Genomic DNA, 21333 nt, shown 5'->3' on the forward strand with positions numbered 1-21333 from the left:
ACATAGTCACCAAATGTCTTTTTCAGTTCTCTCAGATCTGTACTTAGTGTCTTTTTGTTGTTGCGTTGTACATCAAAGTACCCGACCACATCAACTTTTATGTTTGTGCATCTGATAAGTAAAGCCTTTTTCAATTGATTTTTATGGTACATTCTTATGTTACACTGTTATACTACTGTCCAAGGGTAGTGGAAGTGTTGTGATCACGTCAACATGTTTAACCCTGTCACATTATGTATGTATGTGCCTATTCAAATTCAGGAGCATGTAATTGAGTGGTTCTCTCATTGGCAATCATACCACATCCTCTTTTTTATATTTACAAATCTTTTTTTTTCTTTTTGAACAGAAATCTAATAATGAATATGTATTTCATCAACATATAGTATTTGGAGAGTATATGTTAATTATACGACCGACATCATCACTTTTAAATAATACACCAGCCTGCTGACTATATACTTTAACCATTGACCCTTACGTTTTGTCAAAAGTATGTATAGTTCATGTTAAATGCATACATTGAATTGGACAACCCCCTGCCACAGATCCACCATCATGGAACTGAGTGGATTAGTGGTAAACCGTTCCATGGTGGTGACCACATCTTCCTGGTTACCGGCCCATAATTGACTTTGAAATTCTGGCCGGTTACCCTTTTCTCGTCGTTCATGGTTGCAATTTGCAATGAGGTTTTGTCCGTTGTTGTTATCGGTCAGACTGAAAGTATTTCAAGATCCGACATCACATTATTGTATGTTATATAACTTGAAGGTACGATTCTTGCCAGTTTATACCCTAACTAGATTGTATCAAATTAAAAAAAAAAGTAGTTATTTGCATAAGACATCTGGTTATAAATGAAAAATATGTACCATTGATTGGTTATACATGTCAGAAAAGACGGGGCTGACAAAGAATTTAGACCACGAGCGTTGTTCAAAAAGGTATTTGTTCGTATATAGGAATAAGGTGATATGATATGAGAAGTATCAAAAGTTGAAATGAATTGGATGCAAGCAATTAAAGGTAAGTTGTTGGCATGACACGGGCTATGTTCCTCTCAAATATTTATGATAGTATGATACTAAACCCCTAACGGAAGGGATTGTGCCTGATATTCATATGATGAAGACATAATCTTCCAAACAGTTTAATTGAGGTCTGATGCTGGCATGTCAGGTAACTGCCAGTAGTCTTGCTATTTATGTATTATTGTCATTTTATTTATCTTCTTTAGTTACATCTTCTGACATCGGAATCGGACCACTTTTGACTTCAGAAAGAAATTATTTCCGAAAAAAGTTCCATTTTGAAAAAAGACACATATTAGCTAAAATTTTTTCGAATGTCCAAGATGTTTGTCAATAGTAGACTAGTCGTACATGTATTACTGTGTATGGATACAGACTGTTACCTCTCAAAGAAACTGACATTCTCAAGTCAGTCTGCGATCAGTGATGGCGTCAATATCATCAAAGGCAGACTGAAGTATGTCTGACCTATCAACTAAAATGAAGTTAAGTCTCCCCTTCAATTGTGGATGACTCATCCTGGTTATCAAGATCTCTGCCATATACCATCTTCCTCTGAAAGAATCCCAGGATGTCCAGAGGATCTTTCATTCCAGTCTCTATACAGTGGGACACACATTCCTACACAATGATGGTATTGATATTTTCCATGTTCGTTTTAACTGTTTTTTGTTGCTCTCCGTCTGTTACTCCTTAAAAACAAAAATCTGTGATCTACTATACCAGGTTGCAGTACAAAGTTGAAAAAAAGATAACTATGTGTGCTGAGTTATCATATATTAATTTTAGTTGCAGTATAAAAACAAAATTAGGTCAATGTTCATCCTGAATCATTCCCATACAATATACATGAAATAAGCTAAACATTTCAATATTGTGACAACATTGGATTACAGACTCACTGGTTTTAATAGACAGCCATATAAGGCACATAACAAATGTTTTGCGCATTTTAAAACTTTATTCATATTTGCATGCTACATGTATGAGATCAACCCTTGACTAACCTAGTCGCTGTGGAAACAAGGTTCTAAATTTTCACCTTGCATTTTTTATACACACATGGAAGTAAAATAAGGAATAATGGGATATTGTTACATACCAGGTTGCCAAAATGAGACTGTCCATCGGGTCCCATTTTAATATTTAATGTCTCAACAATGAACAAAACCCACAAGGTGTAGCAAGCTATAATTATAATCATAATTAAGGCACAGATAAAAGCAAAAAATAAGATAATTCAAACACAAGAAAACTGTCTGATTTGTGAACACGGCAACAAAAGAACAAATACAATATTAATATTGACAACACATGACTTCAGAGACCAATATAGTCATACAGAATAAAGTCATTTATAGTCTATCGATTATGACATTTTACATCGTTATCATCTAAGAGTGTTGTTGATTTAATTTAAACATTTGAATTATACTACATGTATCATATAAAGACTATGAATAACATACTGTCTGACTGTTGTACATGTACAGTTAATAATCTTAATGTCAAAGAAATAGGTTTTTATATCATTTTTTTTGTTGGGTACAAATGGATGTTCAATGTACATGTAGTGACAGCAAACCAAGGACACGAAAGCTTTAAAGATGTTGAAATATACACATAAATTATTCAATTTTGACAACTGGGGGGATGCTAAATTGGGCACACAAAATAACGAAAATAATGATTTTTTTTATTTTATTCTTTTATATTTATTTTTAATGTAAAAAAAAAACTTGTTTTGGAAAAGATTTTGTCACAAATTATAGAGCATCTGATTATCGTAAAGACTTTCTTCATTCAAGTTGTTTTAAGAATATCATTCTGGACAAAGAGAAGGGAATTAAATAGGAACGTTAAAAGCACGTCACTGATATTTGAAGGGAAATTGAAAGTGAATAAAATAAGGATGAAATTGAAAATTTAGTTTCACCACGTTCATCCAATTCAAATGAGAAAAATCTTGAAATTTCTGATCAGCAGTAAACTTCTGATAATGATAGCATTTCCTTTTCAAATGATGCAGCTTCATTTCAACATAATATTAGTACAGATAGTAATTGTATTGACCATGATGATAGTTATCAATGGCACCAGGCCCATAGCGACGCCCTCACCAAAACATCTATAAAGCCAAACATCTACAAAGCCACAGAGCACTGAGGATTCCAATTTAAAACAAAGCGTGCCAAAACACTGGTTTTCTATTTAAAAATCAGAACGAGACGGATTTTGACAAAAATATATGCACTAAGTTAAGTATTTTAGAATTTATCAGTTTAGAAGCAAAAGTTGCAGATGTGAACTATCAAAATATGGTTATGCATGTTGGTAGTTAGTAGAGCAACATTATGTATACATACAAACAATAAAGTATTGACCCCAAGGGTGACTGGGAAAACAAAATATGGTAACTTGGTCTTTTCCCGACCTACAGTAAAACGGTGGAATTGTCTCCCAAGATGTGGGAGTCTGTTTGCATTTAGAAGCGAGAGTAAGCATATTGAAATTAGAACACGTATAGTCATAGAACTTGCTTTAAATGAAGATCTGTATATCTAAGGAAAGGAACCAATTCTCAAGAATGTATCTCACAATTGTTTGCAACATACAGTGATTTCTACGTAGTAGGTGTTCACCTCACAGACAATATTGTTCGATCAATATTTGAGGCTGAAGTTCTAAACTGTCCAAAACTTGGCACTTATATGGGTATATGGCAAATCTTTGCTTTGTCCAACATTCTTAGATGCCCTATTATGTCCTGTTATCCAGAGTTTGTTAAGTCTGTACGGCGAAGTCTTCATAGAATAATTCTCCCATCAGTAGATTCAGAGAATTCAGAACCTGCATACATCTTGTGGACCAGCAACAGAAGAGACATGAGGCCTCAAAACTGGGTACCAAATCACTTTGTACCTTTGGTTGAAATTGATGTCCCTGCCAATCAATTGAATGTGCCTAGCAGCAAGTCAGATGATGATGTCTTTGTCAGAAAGTCAGATAATGATGTCCCTGTCAGCAAGTCAGATGGTGATGTCCCTGTAAGTCAGTCAGATGATAATATCCTGGTCAGCAAGTCAGGTGATGATGTCCATGTCACCCAGTCAGATGATGATGTCCCTGTCAGCCAGTCAGATGATCATGTCTCTGTCAGCAAGTCAGATGATGATGTCCCTGTCAGCCAGTCAGATGATGATGATGTCCCTGTCAGCAAGTCAGATTTGTCTGTTATCCAGCCAGATTATGGTGATGATCACTCCTATGTAAATAGGTAAGAACAGTGGTAAATATATGTGATTTCAAATTTAAATTGCAATATTACTTAGTGTTCCCAAGTATCTGAATAACTTGAATCATTTTGTGTACCATTGTTTTTTGCTGCTTACAAAAAAGTCCTACTTTGCAGATGTATGGTAGTGGTGAAGTAGAAATAAATTTAAGAGTCATACAAAATCTAAATTTATTCACTATGTAATTAAAATTATTTTGTTCTTTTTGTTTTTTTCAGCCAGTCAGATGGTGATGTCCTTGTCAGCCAATCAGATGATGTCCATGTCAGCCAGACAGATGGTGATGTACTTAGCAGCCAATCAGATGATGTCCATGTCAGCCAGGCAGATGGTGATGTCCCTGTAAGCAAGTCAGATGATGATGTCCCTGTCAGTCAGTCAGATGGTGATGTACTTATCAGCCAATCAGATGATGTCCATGTCAGCCAGACAGATGGTGATGTCCCTGTCAGTCAGTCAGATGGCGATGTACTTATCAGCCAATCAGATGATGTCCATGTCACCCAGACAGATTGTGATGTCCCTGTCAGCAAGTCAGATGATGATGTCCCTGTATGTCAGTCAGAAGATAATATCCTTATCAGCAAGTCAGATGATGATGTCTCTGCCAGGAAGTCAGATGTGTCTGTTAACCAGCCAGATTATGGTGATGATCGCTCTGATGTAAATAGGTAAGAACAGTGGTATAGATGTGTGATTTCAAATTTAAATTGTAATATTATATAGTGTTCCCCTGTATCTGAATAACTTTAAACATTTTGTGTACCAATTTTTTTGTTGCTTACAAAAAGTCCTACTTTTCAGATGTATGATAGTTGTAAAATAGAAATAAACTAAGAGTCATACAAAGAAAGTTATTCACTATGTAATTAAATTCATTTTGTTCTTTTCAGCCAGTCAGATGGTGATGTCCCTGTCAGTCAGTCAGATGGTAATGTACCTGCCAGGAAGTCAGATGATGTCCATGTCAGCCAGTCAGATGGTGATGTTCCTGTCATCCAGGCAGATGGTGATGTACCTGTCAATCAATCAGATGATGTCCATGTCAGCCAGACAAATTGTGATGTCCCTGTCAGTCAGTCAGATAGTGATGTACTTATCAGCCAATCAGATGATGTCCATGTCAGCCAGACAGATGGTGATGTCCCTGCCAGCAAGTCAGATGTGTCTGTTAGCCAGCCAGATTATGGTGATGATCACTCTGATGTAAATAGGTAAGAACAGTTGTATAGATATGAAAAAAAGAAGATGTTGTATGATTGCCAATGAGACAACTCTCCATCAGAGACCAAATAACATAGAAGTTAACAGCTATAGGTCACCATACGGCATTCAACAATGAGCAAAACTCATACCGTATAGTCAGCTATAAAAGGCCTCGAATTGACAAATGTAAAACAATTCAAATGAGAAAACTAATGACCTGATTTATGTACAAAACAATAAATGGAAAACAAATATGATATACAGCAACAAGCAACAACCACTGAATAACAGGCTCCTGATTTGAGACAAACCAAACCTCCTCTAGCCTGGGACAGTGGTGTTACAATGCAACATAAGAACAAACTATAAAAATCAGTTGAAAAGGGCTTAATTCCTCAGATCGATACAAAGCAGAAAACATTTAACAACTAGAGGCTCTCAAGAGCCTGTGTCGCTCACCTGTATGTAATGTGGTTTATAAATGATGAAAAATAAGATTGAAATCATTATGACAAGCTTTAAAAAGCTCTATAATGATGGAGTTTTTAAGTTTGATTTATTTTGGTCCAGCTGTTAAATTAAAAGCAGGTTATTGCATTATAAATGTTGTTCTTATATGTTGAGGGGCATTATTATAGAATGGTAAAAGTTTTTCTACCAAAATTCAAACTTGATGTGTCTTTAATTAGCATTGTGAAAAAGTTTCATAACTTATATTTGAGGCAATACAGAGTTACAAGTAGATTCAACATTATTTCAAGATAAACAACCTTAACTTGATTGAGATGAGCTGTTTTGATTGAGTTAAGCGTTCGAATTGGTATTTTATCGTGTTATCTGTTTCGTGATGCTGTTGTCTCAGTAAATGGGAGAAGGTTTGGTAGCATTAAAAGGTTTAATCTAGTTATAAATGTTTGTATCTGTTTTAAGTCAAGAATCTGATGTACAGTAGTTGTTGTTTGTTTAATATGTAATTTTATATACATGTTTTTCATTGGTTGTTTTTTATTTCTTGTTTGAATGGTATTCCACTTGCAATTTTGGGGTTCTTTATAGCTTGTTGTTCATTGTGAGCCAAGGCTGTGTGTTGAAGGTGGTATGTTGACCTATAACGGTTTACTTTTACAAATTGTTATTTAAATGGAGAGTTGTCTCATTGGCATTTATATTACATCTTTTAATGTCTGTTTATACAGACATTAACCTTACACAAGAGAGACGGAAGAACATTCATAGTCATGAAGTGTAGTTGTAATTCAGATTGACTTGCAGTTATCCTTTAGTGCAAATTCTTATGTCTCATAAAGGTACATGTGGTATTATAAATTAAAGCAAATAATTTGTCAAGATTTCTAGATTCCGTTTATCGTCATGTTATCTGAACTTCAATGGGGACTAACTGTGCACCACTTATTGCTGACGCACTCGGTTTTTGTATTGCTATGAGTAACAATTTACGACTAAAATCAGTGAAGACCCAGCGAAACAACATCTGATACAAACACATATTAACACTTTTAGATATTTGAAATACTGGTAAAAGATTTTGTGTCCGACCAATTAAGAACGTACAGAAGACTGAATTACCAGTATTCCACTCAATACGGACAATACAATCAACACTCTCCTATGTTCTTGTATAACTTGCCAAGAAATGTGCTAATAATAGATACCAGGACTAAATTTAGTATATACGCCAGACGCGCGTTTCGTCTTCAAAAGACTCATCAGTAACACTCCAATCCAAAAAAGTTAAAAAGGACAAATAAAGTACGAATTTAAAGAGCATTGAGGACAAACATTCATAAAAGTTTTGCCAAATACAGCTAAGGTAATCTATGCCGGAGGTAGAAAAGCCTTAGTATTTCAAAAAAATCCAAAATTTGCAAACAGTCAATTTATAAATATAACCATATCAATGACAATTCATGTCAACAGAAAAAGTGTTGACTACTGGGTTTGTGATACCCTCGGGGAAATAAATCTCCACCAGCAGTGGCATCGACCCAGTGGTTGTTAATAAACTCATCATAGATACCAGGACTAAATTTAGTATATACGCCATACGTAAGCCATTGACTTTCAAGATTTGCCTATGCTGCAAATTTCAGTGGGGAACACAGTGATAAACTTTCTAGAGGATTATTATTGGTAAAGATTGAAACTGAAGAAAGTCTTAATTACACTGTAGACCTGGGTTCTAATGAAAATCCACTGTCTTGCTCGTGTGGTGACTTCATAAAATCATTACATTGCAAACATATATTAGTAGTCTTGCGTCATACACACTACTGTTGGGATGACGTCGCAGATATCTTGAAAGTCCACATTTACAGCTTGATCCAGACTTCATATCTTCAGAAGCCGTAGATGTATCTACTGAAGCGGATGATCTGTCCGATTTCCTGGAAGTGTCTTCAGTTAGTGACCAACCTTTATTCAGTACTTCTTACAACTCCTCAACAGCTATAGATGTCTACAGGAGAAAGCCAAGAGAGAGCATCAACATATAAGATGATCTTACCTTGTTGTGGTACAAAGTTGACACATTCCAGTACATAGAGGTAAAACTGCCAAGCTGTCAACAAAAACTAAAACACGTTAAATGCCTTTGCGAAGAAAAAAAAGTAAAATGCAAAAGAAATAAACTGCAACATTTTACATACTTTCTGCAAAAGGTCAGATTAAATATACTGTAAAAAAAAGCATTATTATGTCAAGATCGATGTAAAATAACCCAAAATAAACATCTACCGTAATTAAAGGGTAAGGGACAGAAACACGATATAGCCAGTAAAATAACGGTATACATTTGAATTTATTGTTAAACATTACTCTAAAATTGAGGGTACTATGAATACTAAATGTGCATGACAATGCATCTTATTCCGTTTAAAGTGAGCTATGAAATGCAACTTAAAGTTGACTAACTAGTTCTGTTCAGTCAGAACTATTCAACTAGCTACATTGTTCTGGAAATTTTCAACTAGCTACTTTTTTTCGGAATATAACAACTAGTTGACAAGTTCCGCCGGAACAAAGTTACTGACGGAACATAGTGGCTTTATGTATGTATGTATGTTATGTATCTTCCTACTTAACAATTTCTATGTCACTAAAACTATTAATAAAAACTATTTGATACAAAAAATGAAAACAGCACCTTTAATAATACATGTGTCCGAAGGGCTTTTCTGGATTTAAGTTCATGAGGAACAATCAAACCAAAGTTATATATAGATTCAGCTTTTAAAATTGAATAAAAACCTAATGTTCACAATTATTTATAAGTAATTCAATTTGAATGAAAATAGGTTATATAACAATAATATGATAGTCATATAAATTTTTGTTTCTGCCCAAGATGACAATTTGTTATGAATTCTTCATCAACATTTCAGATTGACCCACTTGGAGTTAACAGAGATATAGAGGATAAAGCAAGTGAAATGATATTTCTACAAATGATATAGGCAATAACTTCATGGACACAACATACGCACACTATTTTCCAGAGGAGCATGATCATTTCAATTTGACAGAGGATATGTACCATGGATTGAGCAAAGAGTTTTACAATATCATGGGTCTTATCGCTGCGAAAAATCATACAAGAGACAATATTAGACAAATAACAACAGTCGAACAGAATTCTTTAAATACCCCACTATATTTAGAAAGATGTCAGTTAGAGGAGAAAATACAGAAGAGTGTGAAAGAAGAGACAATGAAACTAAAAACCAGACTGAAATTGGAAGTTAGAAAGGAGGAACGTGCCCACATGCATGCTGTAGTGGCTTGTGGTGAATTTCTACTGACCAATGGGCCGCTTGTTAAAACTCAAACCCTAAGTAAGCTTTTGGCCGCATCTAAACTTCAATATCTCAATAAACCGACTGAATCCATCAAAAGAAAAATGTCCGTTGAAGTCGTAGAAACACTTTCTAGAGTTTTACCAATTATGCAAATTTATATCAACAACGTGGGTTATATAATGGAATACAGGAAAAGGAATATTCAGTCATTTGTAGATTATATTGATATTTCAAATAACTTTCAAGAAACTGCAAACCGCAATTTGCACACAGCTCTAGAAGACTTTAAAAATATATTTCTTTAGCAGACTCTCAGTTAGATAAGGCAATTCTAATTGAACTGTACAGTGTGAATGCTGTCAGCAAACTTAATGGAGCAAAATGCAAACTGTCGTTACAGAAGGGCAAGAGATGAAATTACCATATAAGATAGCTAAGCACAAAGATATGGGGAAAGCATTACTGACTGTCAGGAATGATATGACCAGTATTCACCTAAATTTCAAAGCTAACACCTACCAAGCTAAGAGACATCATGCAGGACACAATGTTAATGCCAATTTTTCATTAAAGAAGCTACCACGTATTGGGATGGTGGAGGAAAGAATAAATGCCCATTATTGCAGGTCAAATGTTAATTATCAACTGAAAAGGAGCACTGAATTCAAAAACGATTATATTGTTGATGCCAAAGATGCTAAGGGTAAACTGTGTGCTGACATAGATCCAATACAGAATATGGGTAAAAGTTGGACAAAAACTTCTAGAATGGACCACCAGTTTGACCAATCAAGAACAAATGCATGCACACCAATGACACATTTATTTTTAGAAACATTATGTACAAATTCTATCTTAGAGACTGAAAATTTAACAGTGATGAATGTTGTAAGATCTGGAAAACCTGTTACACTCATTAACATTTCTCTTTATGAGCCAGCGACTGTATTTAGATGTTTCAATGAATTGTTCCACCTGTTGACCATTTAGGAATGAAGAAACTGATAATTTGAAGAAAAACTGGATATCTGTTGTAGATAATGGTCCTTCTGAAGCTCCACCAAGTTCTTTAGTCAGAATGTTATTGGTCCGATTAGTCAACTTCTTGAATTTGGACAAAGTTTTACAAGTTTCATTTGAAAAACTGAACTCAAAAGACAACCCAGCAGAGCGTCCTCATGCATCCGAAAACTTAGCGCTCAGCCGACATGGTCCTTTCAAAACTAAGGAAATCTTCAGATACCCCAAGGCTAAGCCTGGTAGCAGCGAACACATATTAAATATACATGTATACATAAGTATATGTTACGCTCTGCTTTTGTAAATTCACAAACAGATAATGATACCTCATAGGCCTGTTCTCTGTTCTACTTCCACCTACTTCATCACCTACCACAATATATAAGATTGTACGGACCACCAAGAAATTTTTGGATGTTCCCTTACGAGCGATTCAATCACACTTTGACAGAGGCAGTCTCAAACAACCAGTATCCTGAGTTATCTGCCATCAAAAAAAGTTGAGGTAAGCATCGATTTGTTTTAGAATCAAAGTGCATGTTCCAGCATGGTCTTTGTCAATCAACCTTCATGCTTTATAGTCCAGTCCTGAAAAGAATGATTACTATACATCGTGTTTGGGTCAATTGTTGTCAAAACAATGGTCGTCAGTAATGAGCCAAGAGAAGAAATAGTTCAGGAAGCGAATATTCTCTTTTTGTTAAAGAAACAATTATTTAAGAGACAAATTATTAAAAGAATGTAAGTTCAGAGTTTAAAGTTCATTAAACATGCCTACTTAACGATTTATAAACAAAAATAAAAAAATGGAAGTTTGGAGTTAGGAAAAGTTATTTCCAGAACGTTTTGGAATGAAATGAAAAGCAAAAAGGTGTATAAGACAGTAAAGCAAAAACAAGACAATAGAAACTAATTCAGTATTTAGTTGCTCCCCTACAAACATTCAATCTTAAGGGATGCAATACTGTATTTGTGGGATAGATTCTTGTTTTAATGTGAAGGTTTATATGCTTTCCAGAATAAATGCTGCGGAATAAGGCTTATGTTGATTCAAAAAAGATTTCTCCTTTAAAAAAACTGACATCCAATTTGTATGAAATTCCTACACTTTCTTTTTTCTTACTTATAGGTTCAGTGGTTGATCACTTTACTAGACAGTGCTGTTTTTCCGTCCAATTAAAGTCGAAGCAGCGAAACTTAACAGTCAACTGTCTGCTGGACGATTTAAACCAGAAACAAGACAGCAGACGAAATACCCCATATTCACGACATCTACCAAAGTGAGATAACAATCTATCATCATGCTGCAAACAAGAAAAGGACATATAGAGACATGTCAATTGAGAAGACTACTCAACGAGAGCAGTGTTCAGTTATCATGTGCAACAACTGTGTCGGTAGGATTCAATTCTTTTTCAAGAATAACAACAACGAACTAGTGTGCGTTAATTGGCTAGGATACCTGGAAGAAGATGAAGACTCTAAGTGCTTTTTTGTGACACCAAGTGACCATTTGCCTAATCCCATCATCTATGTAAGCAATATGTCAGCACTGTTAGTGCATGTTATGGAGGATGGTGTACTGTGGTTTCTAAAACTGCCAATGTAAAAATGTTGATAGAGACACAACTCAATGACAATTACTATGTATTTTTCCAATTTTTTATGTTCATAATGCATATATTACATTGTAATTAGTTGACCATTTTACAATGATATAAGTTTTCAAAGTGACAAGTATACCTATTTAGACATGTATAAATTTATACAAACGTTATGTATAAAAAAATATTTTATCATTTCTAGTCTGTGTTTGGCATTAAAATTTTGTAACAACAATCTAGTTCAGCTTCAGAAGTAAGATAAAAAGCTGTTAGTTTTCTTGTTTGAATTTATTCATATTTTTCGGGTTCGGTCCACCATTGTACATAGGGCCTTTTAAATTTTACTGTAGAATATTGGTTTGTCTTCAAGATAAGACTTACAATTAAAAGATCGGAGCTAAATTTTATTTCATTTCTGTTGGCATAGGACACGATTTTTAAAGGCCCAAAATGAAATTTTACAAGCCTGCTCTGCTTCTGTGTTTGGTTAGTGTTAAGACGTGATTCATGTCTCATTGTTGAAGTTAGTATGTACAGTGATATATTATTCCTAATATCCAAAGGATTTGAATTTGGGTGGTTAGTTATCTAATTGCCAATCATGCCAATGGATTTTTTTCTGAACATTTTTTTTTGTCGCCTTTTGGGGAAAAAAAGCAATCTATTTCTTTGGCGATATGTTGAAAACATTTTTTTCTTTCCATTTAGCCTATATATAGTGGAAGCTAAATCCATAGCACCACGCCCTCTCGCCCTTTCCCGAGAATCAAATGGTTGCTGCCTTATTTATGTAAAAAAAAATAAAAATTTTGTTTTGTATGTATTTTTTGTATTTTTTTGGGGGGCGGGGTTGTTATCATGAAACAGTAAAATGAATTTCGGGAGTTGGACAAAGACATTTTTTCTGCCTTATTGATCACAAGCCAGCTATGTGTATGGCAATGCAGGGGATCGTCCATTGCGCAATATTAACGTGCACTTGCGTAGTCAGTATTGAATTGTGCTTATTCTACATCTAGATGGGACAATTGATCAAAATTGAGTTAAATTCATAATAAAGAAATAAATTAGTTTATATATCTGACAATTAACGACTACAAACAAATAAGCACAATGAACTCACAACAACAATAAAAAATATCAAAACAAACGAACTTTTCCTTTGGTAAAATAAGGAACACTGATATATGGCGCAACTTCTAACTTACAACAATTTGAAGCTACCCTGTTAAAATTCAGATCAAATTGAGGGAGGGTAGGAGGGGACCTGATCCCGAAATCCCGAGCTTGATAACACGAAATCCCGGGCTTGAAAACACGAAATTCGAGAAAAGAATTCCCGGATCCCGAGCTTAAAAACACCGGATCCCGGTGTTCCGATAAAGGTCCTATCCCCCCTCAAAACTCGATGTTAAATACGATATTAAACTGTTGTAGGAAGAATGAATGGTGTGTGGCAAGGAGCATGCTCACAATCAGTAATTAAATACTGAGCACACAATGTTGATATTTAAATAGACTGTAATCAACAATTTTGAAATAAATTCATTTTTTTCTGAATCACCAATTTAAACATATATTCTGTGCTCCGTATTTATTTCCATTTGCTTATTGACTTGCCGAATATAATTTGGGGAGAACTCTTTCAAGAGAGCGTTGATGGGGTTCTGATACCGAAATCCTGGGCTTTAAAACATAATATCACAAGGTCCAGAATTGAAAGGAATTTAAATCCCGACATCTCGAAAATCATTAGCTAAAAACGATCGATCCCGACGTCCCGAAAAAATACCTGCCCACTCTTTCATAAGATATTGATTGATTGTTGGTTGCTTACCATCCAGTGGCAAATATTTCATGCATATTCAAGACGAAAACAAGTTCACAATAAATACAATAGGCAGGTTGAAATGATACAGGCCATCTGGGATGATGGTCGGGGAAATTTGGACTGCCACTGGGAAATGAGGGTATCTTGGATAGGGACAGAAATTTTGCCTTACAACAGGCCACCTACGGACCCCTCAAAAGAGTTGTTGCAAGGGTTCTTAACGTGCAAAGAGCGTGGCACTCTCTTTAAACGAGGCATCGGATTTAACGTCCCCCTTCTGACCGGACGTGACTGCGAACTTGATACATCCCGCACAGCCAAGCGGACGTCCCACTTCGGCAAGCGTTTTACTGTCGGTCGGGAGAAGACCAAGTGACCATATTTCTATACCCCAGTCATCCTTGGGGTTTTTACAAAAGATAAAAAGAATACATATTAAAATTAAAGTTAGTAAAATCATTAACGAAACAAATAGCAAGGCACATGATTTTAATACTTTTAAAAACATCTATTTGACTACATAAGCTAAGTACGTTTGCAATTGAGATTGTTATGTCATCACAAAGAATTTTATAAATTCAAACTTTTAATCGGCAGCTGTCGGGTATTGCGCCAGATAATCATGTGATGTAATTAAAATATTGAATTTATTTATGAAAATTTATATCATTATAAAAACAAGTGAAACTGCGAGCTACTGCTCACTGAGGATACCCCCGCCGCAAGTGGATAATATTAATAGTGTAAAAATATGCAAGTGTTCGGTAAACAGGAAGTTGGCAAGTGATGTATCTGAAAACGCATCACACGTAATAGCTGACTTATATAAATCCTGAAACCAAATTTCAGAAATCCTTGTATTGTAGTTCCTGAGAAAAATGTGACGAAAATTTTCAACTTGGCTATCATGTGTAAAATCATACAAGTGTTCGATTAACAGGAAGTTGTCAAGTGATCAATCTAGAAACGCATCACACGGTATAGCTGACTTAGATAAACCCTGAAACCAAATTTCAGAAATCCTTGTATTGTAGTTCCTGAGAAAAATGTGACGAAAATTTTCAACTTGGCTATCATGTGTAAAATCATACAAGTGTTTGATCAACAGGAAGTTGTCAAGTGATCAATCTGAAAACGCATCACACGGTATAGCTGACTTAGATAAACCCTGAAACCAAATTTCAGAAATCCTTGTATTGTAGTTCCTGAGAAAAATGTGACGAAAATTTTCAACTTGGCTATCATGTGTAAAATCATACAATTGTTCGGTAAACAGGAAGTTGTCAAGTGATCAATCTGAAAACTCATCACACGGTATAGCTGACTTAGATAAACCCTGAAACCAAATTTCAGAAATCCTTGTATTGTAGTTCCTGAGAAAAATGTGACGAACATTTTCAACTTGGCTATCATGTGTAAAATCATACAAGTGTTTGGTAAACAGGAAGTTGTCAAGGGATCAATCTGAAAACGCATCACACGGTATAGCTGACTTAGATAAACCCTGAAACCAAATTTCAGAAATCCTTGTATTGTAGTTCCTGAGAAAAATGTGACGAAAATTTTCAACTTGGCTATCATGTGTAAAACCATACAAGTGTTCGATTAACAGGAAGTCGAAGAATGATGAATCTGAAAACGCATCACACAGTATGGCTGACATATATAAATGTTGGATACCAAATTACAGAAAGGGTGGATGTGTAGTTCCTGAAAAAAATGTGACGAAAGTTTCATGGGACGGGCTGACTGACAGACAGAGGTAAAACAGTATCCCCCCTTTTTTTAAAGCGGGGGTATAATAATAAGTATCACGTGCCTGTTAAGTGTGTTCATACCAATTGATTTTCCTGTAATCATGAAAACTTTTATAATTAAGAAATTAAAGGTCAACATTATGATATAAATGAATGTCATGTTTAATGAGATTAATATAATTACAGTAAATCGGAATTCCTTTTAAAATAAAATATTTAATCTATCAACTCTCTAGCAGATCTCACTCTGTTAATAGTTTTCAAATAATGTTTCACAAATGATAAACTGAGGCATACTTACTGGATTCGTTTAATTTTGATTTTTGATTGACAAGTGACAACAATAGCAATAAAACTTAAAGAAAAACACATTTGCAGATTTTTTTGTAAACTAATTAAAATATTAATTAGTATATCACACATATTTAGAGCCTGTAGCAACGATTTCCGTATTTTAATGTGAATTTAATTGCATTAATATGACATGGATGTATATTTAATTACATTAGATGTACGTTTCATTATAATACGTTATTCTGATTGGCTAACAGAACATCAGATGTTATTCCGTAAACAATTGCATGAGACAATAACATTTATCATGCATGATGACACGAGGTCCCACAATAAAGTGCACAGGTGAATTAAATAAAAGTAAATAAAAATTGTGTTTTCATGATCCTAACTAAAAAATGTAATTATAAGTATTGAATGCTCCTTTTTGTAACTTTATAGGGTTGTAAAAGCGTTGACCGTGCGTACATTTTTAGAATGAACGCTGCCGCGCTTCATACAAAATGTACTTCGGTCAACGCTTTTACACCCCAATAAATTTACAAAAAGAAGCATTCAATTCTTAAATAATAACTGAAACATTTAACTACTGATGTTATTAATATAACGTAAATTAAATACACGCTATCGATAGCGCGATTTATTAAAGGGACATCGTTATCTGAGAGTATGAGAGTGATTACGATAAACAGCTAAAACGCTGGACGAAATTATAAAGATAAAGAAGAACGGTTGAAATTAAGGAAAACATCTTATACGCCGTAAAACATCCAATTTTGTGTAAAAGATCTATAATTAAGGATTACTGGTTATCTATTAACCATAGTCCATAATTTTAGATGTTTTCTGTCTTTCTAACCAATAAGCAGGCGCGTTAACCAAATGGCTTTCCCAGTGATCAATTCATTTTCTTACAGAGGAAAAAGAAAAATGCCAAAAGTTTAGAATGGACAGCCAAAAAAAGAAACCGAAGGCTAAGGCTAAAAGAACAAGCTCAACAAAAAACAGCAATGAAGTACCAATGGACCCTCTTTCAAAAATGAAAAAAGGTAAAACATTTGAATCAGCAAAACACAATGCAGGTGGTAGATATCAGCAATAATAGCTGAATTTTGATCATGTACAGTAAACCAACTAATTTTCACATTGGATTCATTTTTGTGATATTAATTATGATCATGTTAAAAAAAGATTACCTGAATATAGATCGTTGCAAATATGTTTATCTTGGACTTTTATTTATTTATTTTATACACGCCATGAAGGCACATCATTAAAGAAAGATAACAGCTTGTTCCCACAACCTAGCAATACGAGTAACCAGGTCAGGAACAAGCAAAATACTGGCCTTGGTTATATGAGGAGGAAATGGCATGATATTACTTTCATGGTTAGATTTTATAACAAAAATTTGATAGTTGTGATGAAAGATTAGATATTTCTTTTAAAAAAAATGCAACAAAAATGATCACAACCACGTCAAATAATTTACTGTTTAAATTGACGGTTATATTTCACAGATGGTGAAATTCTGAAAATGAAATACATAAATTAAGCAAATGAAATCCTTGTGGGACCAATGTGATTTCAAAACATACGTGTTTGTTGTAAGGCCAAATAAAAAACTAGGTGTTACAAATCTAGCCGAACTTAGTTTCTTTTTGGTCATTTTTCAATTAGCTCTGTTAGGTCATAATTTCTCTTCAATGGTCTCAATGACATGCAACAAATGTTTTGAAATGAAAAAAAATCCTGGTGCGAGTGCCAATGAGACCTCTCCTTCCAAATTACAATTTATAACTAGAGGCACAAAAGAGCCTGTGTCGCTCACCCAGGTCTATCTGAATATAAAATAAAGGACAGATGGGATTCATGAAAAAATGTGTTTTGGTGATGTGTTTGTAGATCTTACTTTACTAAACATTCTTGCTGCTTACAACTTCAGGTCACTGTACGGTCTTCAACAATGAGCAAAGCCTATACCCCATAGTCAGCTTTAAAAGTCCCTGATATGACAATGTAAAATAATTCAAACAAGAAAACTAACGGCCCTATTTATCAATTAATCAATTTCAAAATTCGACGGTTTTTTTAATAATGACCCACACATGTGAAAAATAAATAAGTTGTTTATCAAGTTATTTTTTTTAAATCAACACAGGACAAAGGAGTTCTGTCTGTACAGTCATCAGTTATATAACTAACTTGATTTAAGAAAGTCAGAATCCTCTATTACTTTCTCTATTGATATCATGAATATTATAGATAATAAACAACGAAATAATAGGTCTCATGGGAAACGCATCAATCGAAATCAACGAGTTAAACATCGTATAAATTATACACTTGATAATATCCTATGTATATTTAAAATTAATGGTAGGCATCAATTATTATGTAAACTGGGTCAAATACCCATTAGTAAATTACACGATATTTTCAAAGAGTGTGACACCATTTCATTCTTCAGCCCTCTGTATGAATATTCTTGTATAATAACAGCATGTTGCCACCATAGGCTGTTCCAACTTATTGTCAAACCTGAAGATCATAAACGTCTTTTTTTTCAATTAAATATATTAGCAGAGGTATTGATTTTAGCACTTTGGTGTTGACATGAATATCAATTATGTGATATGATTATATTTATAAATTTACTGTTTACAAATTTTAGAATTTTTGAAATATTAAGGCTTTTCTACCTCAGGCATAGATTACCTTAGCTGTATTTGGCAAAACTTTTAGGAATTTTGGTCAAATGCTCTTCAACTTCGTACTTTTTTTGGCCTTTTTAACTTTTTTGGATTCGAGCGTCACTGATGAGTCTTTTGTAGACGAAACGCGTCTGGCGTGTATACTAAATTTAGTCCTGGTATCTATGATGAGTTTATTTTTATAACTTTCCTGTTACAAAACTTTGAATTTTTCGAAAAACTAAGGATTTTCTTATCCCAGGAATATATTACCGTAGCCGTATTTGGCACAACTTTTTGGGAATTTTGGGTCCTCAATGTTCTTCAACTTTGTATTTGTTTGGCTTTACAACTATTTTGATCTGAGCGTCACTGATGAGTCTTATGTAGACGAAACGCGTATTAAATTATAATTCTGCTACTTTTGATTGATTGATTGTTGGTTGCTTAACGTCCAGTGGCAAATGTTTCATGCATATTCAGGACGAGAACAAGTTCACAATAAATACAATAGGTAGGTTGATATAATAAAGGCCATCTGGGATGATGGTCGGGGAAATTTGGACTGCCACTGGAAAATGAGGGTATATTGGATAGGGACAGAAACTTTGCCTTGCAACAGGCCACCTACGGACCCCTCAAAGAGATGCTGCAAGGGTTCTTAACGTGCAAAGAGCGTGGCACTCTCCTTACACGAGGCATCGGATTTAACGTCCCAAATCTGACCGGACGCGACTGCGAACTTGATACATCCCGCACAGCCAAACGGACGCCCCACTTCGGCAAGCCGGTCGGGAGAAGACCAAGTGACCATATTTCTATTCCCCAGTTGGTACTTTTGATAACTATTATCAACTTATCTAGTATATTTAATGACTCTACCGTACAAAACTTTATACCTCCCTATTTTGATACAAGAAACAACTTTATATTGGGTATGATTATGTCAGAAGTTTAAATAAAGCTTCTGAAATTATTTTGTTGTTTTTGTGTACAATGGTTTTCCTCATTGGAAAGTAAGATGCAAAAGATTAATATTTGAAAACTGCACACATTCTGTGATTTTCATCGTTTTCATGAAAACGGTACATATTATAACATACATGTAGTTGCGACATCGTCAGATTTAAAATCATATATTTTTCATTTATATTTCTTAATTTTAGATTTTGTATTTCCAAACAAAAAGTGCATTTTTGAAATAGTTCTTAGGCAAAACTTCTCCTAGATCCCAATAAATGATTAAGGACTTTTCAATTTCCAAACTTGGTCATATCTAGCATGCCCACACAATTTATTTTGAAATTTTAATAGGTTAGAAATTTATTTGTAGACTTTCAGGTGTTGCAAGACTTCATTTGCAGTTTGGCTGATTCATCAGAAAACTATTTAATTACAATTCCCGACAGACCACAAAGTAAATCAAGTTACTGTCATGGGACACTTGCAGATTTGGGAATTAGTAGAGATACACTGGTACTAGTATAATGTGGCAGTTATTATTTCCCTTGTTTAAAACTATTAATTTCATATTCCTTTATTTGATGATGAAACTTATACAGTACATATTTGTTAAATAACATAGCTTTTGCTATTTGAATTCATTTATTTAAGATATTTATTTACATTGAAAAGTTCAATATTTGCACCGCGGCAAAACGGGTCCGTAGAAATACCGCAAAGGACCTCCTTGGTGCACTAAGAACAAAAATGTGCACTAAGGACCTGATGGAAGGATACAACGGCCACAAAGGACATGGCATATAGAAATATATTTTGAAAAACTTAATAATTTCAAATTTCATAATCATGTCTTTTGTAATTAGAAAGCTATTCAATGTTTTATCGACACGCGCCTCAATCAGCTGATTGTCACCTGTGTAATCGATATAATTCATGTTCGCTCAACCTTGACTCGTTTATAATCCACTTATAAACTGATTAAACATGTATACGGTATTTGGTGTTTTGTGTTTGTTGTTACTGTCGCGTTTATATTGTATTTCTGTCTGTTTTATTTTTCACTTCTAAATAAAGGCAACAGTAGTATACCGCTGTTCAAAACTCATAAATCCATGGACAAAAAACAAAATCGGGGTAACAAACCAAAACCGAGCGAAACGCATTAAATATAAGAGGAGAACAACGACACAACACCGAAACGCATTAAATATAAGAGGAGAACAACGACACATCACCGAAACGCATTAAATATAAGAGAACAACGACACAACACCGAAACGCATTAAATATAAGAGGAGAACAACGACACATCACCGAAACGCATTAAATATAAGAGGAGAACAACGACACAACACCGAAACGCATTAAATATAAGAGGAGAACAACGACACAACACCGAAACGCAACACACACAGAAACAGACCAATCATCAGACAAAACACCACGAGAATAACAAATGTAACATGAAAACCAAATACATGAATTTGGGATAGACAAGTACCGTGCCACGTCTTATCTCAATATATTTGTATTGTAGTCCTGTAATATTATGTTGTCATTTCAATGTTATATTTAACTTTGCCATTAAAGTGCGAGGTTTGGCATGCCTTAAAACCAGGTTCAACCCACCACTTTTGTTCCCCTTTGAAAGTGTCCTGTGCCAAGTACGCGTATTTATTGATTTTTTATTTTAAATTTTGATTGCTGGTTTTTTGATTTTTTGTTGATCTCTAGTAAATTTTTATACGGATATTTTAAAATTGTTAAAACATGTATATATTTGTTTACAAGCACATAAAAAAAAAAATAATTCAAAATAT

General features: G+C 34.4%; 1 protein-coding gene across 1 annotated transcript; it reads left to right on the forward strand.

Annotated features, from left to right (window-relative positions):
* The first annotated feature begins 1357 nt into the window (after window positions 1-1357).
* LOC134718262 (germ cell nuclear acidic protein-like) lies at window positions 1358-9009 on the forward strand. The gene is made up of 5 exons (XM_063580755.1): window positions 1358-1491; window positions 3601-4311; window positions 4549-5001; window positions 5251-5536; window positions 8938-9009. The coding sequence occupies exons 1-5, from the start codon at window positions 1358-1360 to the stop codon at window positions 9007-9009; spliced, it is 1656 nt and encodes a 551-aa protein (XP_063436825.1).
* The last annotated feature ends 12324 nt before the right edge of the window (window positions 9010-21333 follow it).

Source organism: Mytilus trossulus, chromosome 5 (genome assembly GCF_036588685.1).
Source record: "Mytilus trossulus isolate FHL-02 chromosome 5, PNRI_Mtr1.1.1.hap1, whole genome shotgun sequence".
Taxonomy (NCBI): Eukaryota; Metazoa; Mollusca; class Bivalvia; order Mytilida; family Mytilidae; genus Mytilus; species Mytilus trossulus.

What these genes read in the sequence shown, in the direction of transcription:
- LOC134718262 (XM_063580755.1), top strand. Translation starts at nt 1,358, where the DNA reads ATGTTTGTCAATAGTAGACTAGTCGTACATGTATTACTGTGTATGGAT. An exon ending in GATCGCTCTGATGTAAATAG is followed by an intron (nt 5,002 to 5,250) that starts GTAAGAACAGTG and finishes TGTCCCTGTCAG; the next exon opens with TCAGTCAGATGGTAATGTAC. An exon ending in ATGGTGATGATCACTCTGAT is followed by an intron (nt 5,537 to 8,937) that starts GTAAATAGGTAA and finishes TCAACATTTCAG; the next exon opens with ATTGACCCACTTGGAGTTAA.